The sequence below is a fragment of the Trichogramma pretiosum genome, unplaced genomic scaffold, assembly GCF_000599845.2.
Source record: "Trichogramma pretiosum strain Unisexual culture from Peru unplaced genomic scaffold, Tpre_2.0 scaffold26, whole genome shotgun sequence".
NCBI classification, from domain to species: domain Eukaryota; kingdom Metazoa; phylum Arthropoda; class Insecta; order Hymenoptera; family Trichogrammatidae; genus Trichogramma; species Trichogramma pretiosum.
In genome coordinates this window covers 504282-516418 of record NW_019641640.1, presented here as the reverse complement: position 1 = coordinate 516418, position 12137 = coordinate 504282, and the positions used below count along the sequence as shown (strand labels likewise).

Here is a 12137-nt window from a genome sequence, read left to right as displayed (position 1 = left end):
TCGATGTGATCGCGATTTTATAATTATATAATACAAAATGTTTAAATTACCCGGTACCACTGCGGCGCGAGACGGCTGCGAAGACGCCTACAGCGACGAGGCCAAGGATGATGATGATGATGATGTTATGATCGCCGAATTACTGCGCACGATCGTGTCGCTCCTAACGCTATTATCGGAGATTTTGATAGCTTATTACGAGCGCCGTCGCGTCAGTGTCCAAACACAGCGAGACACAACAAAAGTAAGCTCGGCTCCGCAGCGCGCCGATTTTTCCACAAACACACGTATACCGTAATTAAACACAGAGAGGTTACCATATATACACAAACGCACACACACCTGGACTGGACGACCCGCGACGTTGACGACGATCGAGGGATTATTTTGACAGTTCTGTCTGATCCATACATAATACATGTGCGAGGACAAAAAAGTGTGACGCGAGTTTTTTTGCGACAAATAAAAAACTCCAAAGTAACGTAACGCGAACTATCATGGGTAGTACGGAAAATATCCTGGTCAGTATAGATTAAAAAGTGTGGACAGTCTCCCAGTGTAGCAGAAAGCGTAGTCTGCTATTATATTTATAACAACAATGTGTGTTTCATCGATGCTGATCTCTCTCGTTTTTTGCTTTTCTTTTGTCAACAGTTCAAGAGAATGCTGAACAAAGAACTGTCGCATTTCTCCGAGTCCTCCAAGTCCGGAAATCAGATTTCCGAGTACATCTGCAGCACCTTCCTCGGTAAGTACATTATAATTCTGTAATACTCGGGTCAATAACATAAACTTTTCGTTCGTAATATGATTTTCGTAATAATCTCATCGATTCACGGATGTAAGCAGCTCGCCGGTAATTTACAACAGGTATAATCGGGTGACAAACGAGTTTACACGTTCTATTATTATTAACTCGGATAGGAATTTATATAGCGATGAAAGGAGCTCGTTATTTTCAATTCTCGAGCTTTTTATCGTCCTCGTAACGCGAACGAATGAGAAAAGTTAACGATGATGAAGATCTCTCTCTCTCTCTCTCTGCACTATTTACCGAACGACGCGAGAGAAAAAAATCGACGGATCTTTGAACGAGCGTTAATCCTTATCTCGTGCCTCGAACAAAAATATATATAACGCATTATATAGGCATGCAGCATAGAGCATTGAAAACAAAAGGTCTATAATATATCAGGGAGGCTGGGAAGCTGCGGGAGCTCCTAATAATGGAAAGGTTGAGCTATAATGCGCTTGCGAAGCTGCATGCAGCCTGGCGGACCGTAAACACACTCGTGCAGAGCTGCACAGGCCGAAGCCAACTTGACCAGTCGATCATATAATATATCACGCTGGGCAAGCGCACATATACACACGAACGCGCGCTTTAATACGCTTGACCAGGCCGCTAACAATGACATTTAAATGAGGCGGAAAATCAAGTCTCGACGCACACATACATACGCACACACGTACTCAAGTGAATCATAAGTATATAGTTGAAAGATACTTATGTTTACATTGACCATGACAATCTTCCTATAAACTCGAGGTTGTTCCCTCGACAGAACGCGAGCTTCTCTTCTCGCGTCTCTTTCTATTCTTATTTTTTCATTCTTCTTATCCCGTATGCGTTTTGTTTTTTTCTTTTTCTATTTTTTCTATTTTATTTTCGTAATAAACAACGAGCCAAAAGCCAAAAGCTCCTTTATTAAAAAACTTGTCAAACGCCAGGCCAACAGCGGAGCTTTTTTGCGAAGCTGCAGCAGCAACAGCAGCAGAGTATCAGTTCAATGCAACGAGATTCGTTTGTATTTTGCACCCCGCGCGTGGAAGCCGACTGCGTTTTTCTTTTTTTCCCTTTTTTTTTGTTGATTCGCGTACGAGCTATATGGATATACGCTCGGCCGTGTCAATCGGCATATCGACATATCGGGACATGAAGAGAAAGAGAGAGAGAGAGATAGTTATGGTACGTTATTCCGTTCCAAGATTTTGATGGACTCGTTAAATCGATTACACGCGTGTACACGGTTATTTCTTTCTGGCCACCCACTCTACTCTACTCTCTGTCCGTCGATTAATATGCACATACATTCGCGCGAGTATACACGAGAGTTGCAGCTCTATACGGGAGCATCGGTGTGTGTGTGTGTGTTATACTCTGTATGTACGTTAAAAGCTCGTCCACCTAGTTTGTGCCCACGCGAGGGAGTGAGAGAGCTTTGTCCTCGACCACTCCCTCCTGGGGATCCGTATCATTTTTAACTTTGACAAGTTATTTGAGCCGCGGCGCACCGACCAGCATCTGCACTCCACAAGAACTCGCTCTCTCTCTCTATCTTTATCTTCTATATTCCGTGTACGTGTTTGCGCGCGCTTAAAAATTGCGCCTTGTCGTCCGGACGCGATCCACGGACTACCGCTAATAATACTAATAAGGAAGTTTTTAAAAGCTCTCTCGCCTTCGGCCCGTGTGCCTGCACGCGCGAGGCCATTCGGATCCTCGCACTGAAAACTTTATCTATTATGTGCAGGCTTAATTACAGTTGCTTCTAGTAGCAGCTAGATAGAGAGAAAGAGAGAGAGAGAGCGAGAGCTGCTTCAGCTACACGCCCTGCGCACGAGAGCTCTCTCTCTCTCTCCTACCATATAATGTTATATACACAAAGTTTCTCGCAGCTTTAATCGCGAACTTATGAAATCCAGAGAATTCAAATTACTTTTGATTCTTTGGAATGCGTATACGCATACACGCACGCCCCACGCATGCATGCTTGCCTGCATTATATTAAGATACGCGCGCGTTTGTGATATACACTTGCGATTTTCATTTGAATGAAAATTACTTCGGGTGCGTTGATTTTTTCTTCCTCCGCAGTCGCTCTTCTTCTTTTTCGACGACGCTGTGCAATTTAAATTACTCGGAAAAAAAACTCGATTAAATCCCACGAGTCCCCGAGAGACATTCGCTCGGTCCATTTCGTAAGTAAAAGGGAAATTCGTATAACCCGGGTGCGTATATATATAGCCTACTATACTGCGCGAGGCCTGGAAAGCCATCCGCCGCACCACGCGTTGCCACCGGGATCGATATAAAAGCATTAAATGGTGCGCGCGCCATATATATTTCTGCAAAAACAAAATTGATTTTCGTCGGATTGTGCATGAATAAAAAAAAAATCCAAGCGAAATTTCGTAATTCGAAATTGAAAGTTGCCACATTATATTTCGCCGCGTGCATGTAATTAAATGAAAATGCGCGCTGCGATTCGGCCAAGCATAAATAATACTAAAAAGAAGCTGCTACCGTATATGGCCGAGCTCGCCCCCGTCGCGCATATATTCTTCTTTGCGAATAATCCATAAAATTACTGTAACAAGCTCCGTATAAGAGAGAGGCAGGAACAGAGATGGAACCTGAATTTACAATGCTAATCTGACCTTTTGTTCGGCATATTAAACATTTTTACGTCCCGCGGACTCTGTGCGCAGGGGCTCATTTGCATGACGCGCGTCTTCGTGACGGTACGCGAGCGCGATCTTTTCTCAAATCTTCTTAAATATATAGACCAAACAGCGGAGCTTATGAAATGAAAGCCGCTTCCGACGGACGACGGACCGACGCGTAGGAAAAATTATATGGAAAATGAATCTCGCGAGGCTGCTCGCGATCGAACGATATAGTATACTACCTAGTACCTACCCGTTAGCGTAAACAAGTGGGTCAAATCGAGGCGCAATAATAAATACGCAGTACAGACTCTTGGCCAAGTTGGAAGCTCGAGCTTAAATACATGTGTACATTACTAATTATAATATACGAAAGTTACGCTCGTCTATGCATGCAACGCGTCAGCTAGCTAGCTATATAACCAGCCCGCTCGAAGGAATTATATGTATGCGCGTATTTTCACGAAAACAGCTCGCATAATTGTATCAGGCCAGAATTTCAATGGGTTGTTGGTGGGTAAAAAATACGCCGAGCTTGCATCACGCGAGCGCGAAAGCTCGCGTTAATTATGCACACTCGCATACGTATAAACCGTTTTGTAATATAACGAAAGTAAAGAATGCGTGTTTGATGAAAAATGTGCTTGACTCGATTATTCGCAGACAAACAGCAGGAGCTGGATCTACCGTCGCTGCGTTCTGACGATGCGCTACCCGGCAGCATGGACGCTCGGGCGGCCAAAAAGAAGGACCGCGAGAAGAGGGGACCGGCGGCCATGTCGCACATAAGCGGCGTCAAGCGGCCGCTCACGCACACCAACAGCTTCACCGGCGAGCGCGTGCCGCTCTACGGCGTCGAGACGCCCCACGAGGAGGAGCTCGGAAAGGTAAACTTTTCCAACTGCTCCAACTTTTTTCGTTTGATTTTTCTCGATCTAATTGTTTTTTCGTATCCCCATTGCTCTTCATTAGCTCCTCAGCGATATCGACAAATGGGGCATCGACATCTTTAGGATAGCTGAACTGAGCAATAACAGGCCGCTCACCTGCGTGGCCTACACGGCCTTCCAAAGCAGGGACCTGCTCAAGATCATGATGATACCGCCGAAGACCTTCGTCACCTTCCTCATGACCCTCGAGGATCACTACGTCAAAGATAATCCGTTCCACAATAGCATTCACGCGGCGGACGTCACTCAATCGACGCACACCTTACTCAACACTCCCGCGCTCGAGGTACGGCTATATACACTCGTACAACGTATATACAACTCTCTCGCGACTGTTTTTACAGGCGCTCGGGGAATTATTATTATTATATTTATAACGTCGAGAGCCGGGACTAAAACTTCTCGTTATATTCGTTACGTAGTCGGCGAGTTTTACTCGAAAGATCGAGACGGATGATTGATTATAACGAATGTATCATGTCGCTCGCAGTCTGTGTACTCGAGCTTTGGAGCTTTCTCTCTCTCTCTCTCTCTCTCTCAGCAAACTATCCGTCCAAATTGTAAAGTTCAATTAGTCAGACGCGGGTGGGTGCGCGCGCGACTCAGTTTGCCCGCCTTCGAAGCCGAGTGCAGACTTGTAATAACCGAGGGAGAGAGAGAGAGAAAGGACAAAGTGGTATAACTCGCGGGGGCTTTTCCAAAGTATATTACCGCATCTCTCAAATCCGTCTGTGACTGAAATTTATCGAAGCTGTATAATATTACGTTATACATCCACGGAATCGAATTGTAGGCGGGACAGAGCTCAAAGAAAAAGAAAAGTCGCGTTGGCGCGTTGGTCGGGAGAGCAAACACAAGTATCGGGAAAACAGTTTTGACGATACTCAGAGGAGCATTTGACGAAGCTCCTGTTATAAAGCTGTGCGCATAACGCGTGGCATTGAATTATTCAAAAGTGGCGGGATTAGGCATGAATAATTTAGCCAGAACTCGTGTATATCGCGCGCAACGCCAATTGACGGCAACAGCTATAATGCCGAAACTATGCGCAATCCATTCAATTTGTCGTCTGCCTTTCCCTCTCTCTTTGGAGAGCTCGCGATTCTTTAGCAGTTTGTCATTACTAATCGAGCTGCTCTAATTGGAAAACCTCGAGGTTTACTTTTGAAAAGTTCGAATGCCACTATTCGAAGTATCACCGAGAAATAAACGAGTGCTTGTATGATTGGCAATTGTACAGACAAAAGCTAATGATTACCAATACATAAAGTCAAAAGAATGTTCCGCGAATTTTCTAATTTGTATAGCTTTCAAACTCTGCTTTACTGTCCTCTTGTTATTTGCACATTAGAATGAAATTTCAAGTGGTTCAATAAAGCGATACCCCCGTTCGTTTTAATATGTGCTCTCGGCTTTAATAGCGAGTCCTAGCTCTCCACAAAGTATAATAACAAGTAATAAACTGTTGAGAAGGAACGTCCGTCGGTCAAGTTTTGCAAAGCTTCATCTCTCGGCCGTTTCCGGTGTAGACATTGTGAAATCAAATTGACATAAAGACAAGCGCGCAGACGAGGCAGATTTTGAAAATGGCAGTTCGAAACAGCTCGAAATTAGACTCTCTAATAGCTTGATTGATAATTGAAATTCATACCCGCGTGTGTTTGCGTTAAATTTGCAGTCTGTGTTCACGGCATTAGAGATAACGGCTGCCCTCTTTGCCGCAACTATTCACGATGTCGATCATCCCGGTCTCACCAATCAGTTTCTCATCAATTCGAGTGAGTATTCAGATATATCGCCCAAAGCATTAAGAAACATTTTGATTCAACAATTCATGCGCACGATGCCTTTTTGACAGGTTCCGAGCTGGCATTGATGTACAACGACGAGTCCGTACTGGAGAATCATCATCTGGCAGTCGCGTTCAAGCTGCTGCAAAACGAGGGCTGCGACATATTCGCTAATTGCTCGAAGAAGCAGCGCCAGACCCTGCGCAAGATGGTCATCGACATGGTGCTGTCGACCGACATGTCCAAGCACATGTCCCTGCTGGCCGACCTGAAGACTATGGTGGAGACGAAAAAGGTCGCCGGCTCCGGTGTGCTACTGCTCGACAATTACACCGACAGAATACAGGTACGCATACACGCCAAAGCGGCAACGCGCAATGACGCGCGCGACCTATAACGGTAACAAGCGCCGTCGTAGTCGTATTTGCCCATGCACACGCTAAATTTCGCTGAATTAAAAAAGTTTTTCCTGCTGCACAACTCCAAAGATTTTGTTCGGGGGTATAATGTATAGAGCTTACACCTCGAGCGGTACTAAGGAAGAAGAAAAAAGTTTAAACTTTGCGCATAACTTTCTAAAACCCTGTGTGTGCCTCGGAGAGGGAGTATTAAGCACAGCGCTCGGAAGAAAAAATGCTACAAAGAGAGGCGTAAAAATTGCCTTTTAGCGTTCCTTTTTGTTTCCTCCGAGCGCGGTCCCTCGGATTCGCGCGTGATTTGAGGCCACGTGAAAGCTCGGCGCGAATACATTACGTACAATTGCGAGAGCTCGTTATCATGTGTTACGCTGTGTTGTCGTGTGCCACGCGCAGGTCTTGGAAAATTTGGTACACTGCGCCGATCTGTCGAACCCGACGAAGCCTCTGCCGCTATATCGGCGCTGGGTCGACCTGCTCATGGAGGAGTTCTTCCAACAAGGCGACAAGGAGCGCGAGCTCAACATGGACATCAGCCCGATGTGCGACCGACACAACGCCACCATCGAGAAGTCCCAGGTGGGCTTCATCGACTACATCGTCCATCCGCTCTGGGAGACCTGGGCCGATCTCGTGCACCCGGACGCTCAGGCGATACTCGACACGCTGGAGGAGAACCGCGACTGGTATCAGTCCATGATACCGCCCTCGCCGCCGCCCGATCTATGTCCCGAGAAGCAAGAGAGGCAGCACTTCCAGGTGGGTTAACAATTTGCGTCGCGCGCCTCACTGACTCCTCTCAAAATAGAGACTCACGATTTTTTCTCTCTCTTTTTTCCTTTTGTTTTCGGGTGCTTTTATAATCGTCGGGTGTGCAGATGACGCTGGAAGAAGGCGAAGAGGGTGCAAGTCCGGAAAAAGTTCAGAGCTTTTCGCAGGAGCAGGGTGACGATGTCGAAGAGTCAAGCAGCGCCGACGCCGGAATGTGACGGAAGTTCACCGGCTTCTGCAGAAAAATTTATGAACGCGTCCAGCAGACGTTCTGGCGCGTACGCCAATGATCGATGCTGAGCATATATACATATATTTTAATCGATAAAAAAACAAAAAGAAAGCGAAGCCCGTCGTGCTCTCGCTCATATTCGCTCTTTACAAGTGAATCGGTTCACAAAGACACACATTCTCATACACTCTCTGTCAGTCTGTCTGACTGTCTGTCTCTACCTCTATTTCTCTCTATCTAGCTCCTCTCATATCTCTTACTCTGCGATTCTCTCTTTTATTTCTCTTTCTCTCCGTTATCCGATTCTTTCTACAAGTACACGATCGCTCATGAAATACGAATAACGCAAAAAGGAATGAAAAAAAAAAATTACAAAAAATCATATAAAACTTTTAAAGAAAGGGGGAGAGATGGACGGACGGACAGACGCTATGACTAGTCAGAGCCAGAGAAGAGAAGATCTGATGATGCAGAATAACTTGATAAATACAATACAAAACTTATGTACCGACGGATTCGTATAAAAAAATGATGACGATCGTAGAAATTATAAATATATAAATATATATACAATTACACATCCACAAAGACTGCAGCTGTTGTACGCCCACACATTCATTACATCTATAAATAATTATTAAAAAAAAATGTAATACTCTCGTGCTTACATTACAGTTTGACCGAGCTTAACAAAAACAAAAAAAATTTCATTGATGACGCTTAGAGAACAAAAAAAGCATACATGGCAAAATTATATTATAATATACACAAAATCCGATCAATCGTCCTTAAAAATACGTATTAGCATAGGAGAGAAGACGACCGGAGGATAAAGGGAGATCAAAAAAAAGAAAAAAGCGTACGATACGTATATTATTACGATATATATACACGTAAATCTAACATTAATATTATACATCGCATGCGAAGCCAAACTATACAAGAGTGGGAATCCTCTTGAATTTTATTTCTTATTACGTATAAATATAATAAGTAAAGAAATCGTTGCTCTCGGCTGGACCGAGACGCAACGCCCGACGGAACTTGTGCGCGTGTTACTATTATACATATAATTGCCGATTACAAAGTTGGTCGTTACGCAGAAAAAAACGTCGTTTAAGTATATATAATAATGATATTAATAAGTATAATTATTAAGAATATTAAGAATACAATTATATATAAAATACTGTATAAGGTTGAGATACGATGGTAGCAGGAGCGGATTAACATTAATATTGTATGTACTGTACCGGGGAAAAATTCATACGCGATAGGCTCGTCGATAGCTTAATGGTAATGATCAAATAAAAAGATGAATTTAATTAACATGATACGATCGCGATTCGGGGGAATGCTTCGGTACGCAGCTCAGAGATGCCAAACTAAAAGTGTTTTTCCTTTCACGGTTCAAGCGTCACGATGGGTCTTTTTTTGCAATCGGTGAAAGAGCGGAAAATCACTCATTACACGCTAACCCAAAAGGAAGTAGCCAAGGATTATACTAGTGATGGAATATAGAAAGAAAGAGATATATATTATACGTATATGATAAACTATATGTCGATAAAATGTGATACGCAACGATTTCGAATGTCTTGTTGAACAAAAAAATATATATAAATAAGAATTTATGAAAACGGAAGGTTGAACGTGGGGTTATGGGTGCGGGTATAAAATTTGCGTTTGCTTCGAAACGTCAAACGACGAGTTTGTTATCGACGTGTTTCAGCTCTTGCGAATCGCTTCGTACATATGGTGACAAAAGGGCAAACATACACACACACAATTTCTATTAAAACAAAAGACATATCACCAAACAAAGTGGGAACGTTTATATACATATTTCAGAAAATAGAAACTACCAAAAAAAGGGGGAAACTGAAAAACAATCACTTAGTGTCCATTTTCATATGCTAAAGAAAATTAAACGAGTATTCGATGTCTTATTTGTTCGATGAATAAATCACGAGGAAAGCCGCGAGCGTTCTTTGAAATGAAGTTAAGAACTCTGTAACGTTGAACATCTTGTCTTGTACTTGTATTATGCAAATTGTCTGTCAAAAAGTGCTCCAACGTGACTTTGTCGATAAAAAAAGCATAATTATGTGCACACATACGTGCTCGTGCATACTTGTGAAGTTTTCTCGAAATACAGGACCCGAATTCGCAAGTTTTAATAATCCAATCGTGAAAAAATGTAATGTTGAAGACGAACTCTGTGGGCTGAAGGAAACTCGATCAGTACATGTAGCGACGTAATATTGAAGTTGAAAAAAAAGGAAAAGAAAAAAACAAGTATCTCGAAAGTACATTACATTATTATAGTAGATCCATAAGTTTTAACAAAAAAAGCAACTCGTGGTCTGGATTGTTTTCACAATGGTGCTTAATGAATAAAAAAGAAATTATTATTACGCTAGTAAGAAGAAAACCACGCGCGATGAAACGCCCCGAGGCGCATATTTAATAATTACCGTTCGAAAAAAGTAATTAATGGATAAATTAAATAAAAAACTACCTGAAACTCGTACAACACCATAGACGAAAAATGGAAAAATATAAATCTGAAAAAGTAGCGTGTCGTAGTTTATACCTGTAATGAACATCATCTCGCATATAATACGTCGTCGGAGTTTTTTTTGGGATTTTTATTTTTAATCTTTGTGTGTGTTGTGCATTCAGTCTGTAACTCGTCGGTAGACAGAAAAAAGTAATTAATTTTAATATACAACTGCGTAAAAGCTGGCCTTTCAAGGTTTGTATTAAAATTAATTCGTACAAAACACGTAAAGTATCGTGTAATTGAAACGTAAAACGATTATTTGTATTTACAAGCAGACTTTCGCATGCTCAAAACGCGCATCATCTCTGATTTAACGGAACTCTGTATGGTGATATACACATTTTAGAGTAAAAAAAGCATAAAAATTCGAAATAATAATTCGAGCATTATCATTTTTTAAGGAAATGAAAATTCGATAAAAAAATATACGGCATCTATCATAATAATGCGTAGCTATGAGTCTTTTTCGCTCTCTTCATTCACTACCACTATATGCGCGTTTGAAGGTCGAGATAATGCTCTATTTAGTCCACTTACACATAAATCTTGAGAACACAAGGATGATACGTACATTATGTTTGATAAAGTAAAAATTAGGGGTACGCATATACATGTACACATGTATTATGCTTCGTGTTTCATTATACTCAAAGGCATATAATGAAGATAGCGAGAAAAATTACGAGCTGAGTTTGTTTGTTCTGGAAAAGTCGGGTGCAAAATGCAGCGTCGCGTCAATGATATTAAAAATTGCACACAGCTACTGAGCCATTTTTTCTACACTTTTGATTATGATCCAACATCTAAAATGAGTAATCTTTGCTTTTAAATATTTTCACACACTACTACGTCAGTGAGTTAACGAATAATTTCATTTTTCACTGTTTTTAACATATTTTAACGAATTCATCATTTATGAACTACAGAAACTTTGTCATAATTTTCGTCAATGTCGACTCGAAATATTGTTAATAATTTACGTTTAAGAGTATTAACAAGTACGATTTATAATTTTAAAAATAATTAGAAAATCATGTAATAGAAAGTAACCAACCAGAAGTTTTTTCCAAGTTCATTTATTATAAAATGATTTTCTAAGATTTACGACGGCTTAACTCCGACTTTTCCTGACAAATATTATGATTTTTCGATATTATTTTGTCGAGATTTTTTTATCCTGTCGTTATTGCCATTCGGAATATCTTTATTTGATTTGCATGCTAATGATATTATTAAACGAGAGTATTTTATTGCTAAAATTATTATTAAAAGAACATGAAAGAGAGCGAATGGCTAGATATAAGTTTAATTAACTTCAGGAGATTTAAAAATTTCATAAGTAAGAAAATTAACTCCGACGTCATCACATTCATTTATAAAAATGATGATATAAATTAAGAGTAAGAAAAATATAAAATAAGAGGAGAAAGATATATAAATTATACAAGTAATTATTGATATTGATATGTGTGTTACTGATATTGAACCTACCGACTATCTGGTGCTGGTAACCAAGATTTGGTTAACGATTTTAGTGATTAAGCCGTAGGATTAAGCTCATCAAGATATGTATATTTCTATATACGTACATACTCATGTACTCATATGTAGATATATACTTTTCGAGATGTTTCCTTTTACCCTGTTATTGTTTCTATATTTCGCCTATTGAACGTTTTTTTCTTATTTGTTATTTAATATTTATTGTTATAAACCGTGTGTGTTATATATTGTATTTTTTTTCTAAGAGAGAGTCGCTCTCGTTTGCGATGTGCTGCTCGACCAACAAAAAAAAGTCTTGACGAGGTAACAATATTTACTCTTCAAGATTTTTTCGTGCTCGAGTCCTATTTCAGTCGTTAACGACTCACAGGCCATAAATGAAAAACAAAAAAAGAATAAACGCCGAACTAATGTTTTTACTTCCCTTCACTTACTCCTCCTGCAGAAGCAAAAATAAAA

The 12137-nt window shown here is 41.0% G+C and overlaps 1 protein-coding gene across 6 annotated transcripts in view; it reads left to right on the top strand.

Moving 5' to 3' along the window:
- LOC106652571 (cAMP-specific 3',5'-cyclic phosphodiesterase) overlaps window positions 1-8735 on the top strand; it is a 172120-nt gene extending 163385 nt beyond the window's left edge. For all 6 annotated transcript variants that reach the window (XM_014371594.2, XM_014371592.2, XM_014371589.2 and 3 more), the window contains 7 exons: window positions 655-748; window positions 4114-4337; window positions 4423-4686; window positions 6079-6178; window positions 6259-6536; window positions 7003-7365; window positions 7485-8735. In XM_014371594.2, the coding sequence (XP_014227080.1) occupies window positions 655-748; window positions 4114-4337; window positions 4423-4686; window positions 6079-6178; window positions 6259-6536; window positions 7003-7365; window positions 7485-7595 (1434 nt within the window). In that variant the 3' untranslated portion in view covers window positions 7596-8735. The remainder of the gene's footprint in view (window positions 1-654; window positions 749-4113; window positions 4338-4422; window positions 4687-6078; window positions 6179-6258; window positions 6537-7002; window positions 7366-7484) is intronic.
- Window positions 8736-12137: the final 3402 nt, after the last annotated feature.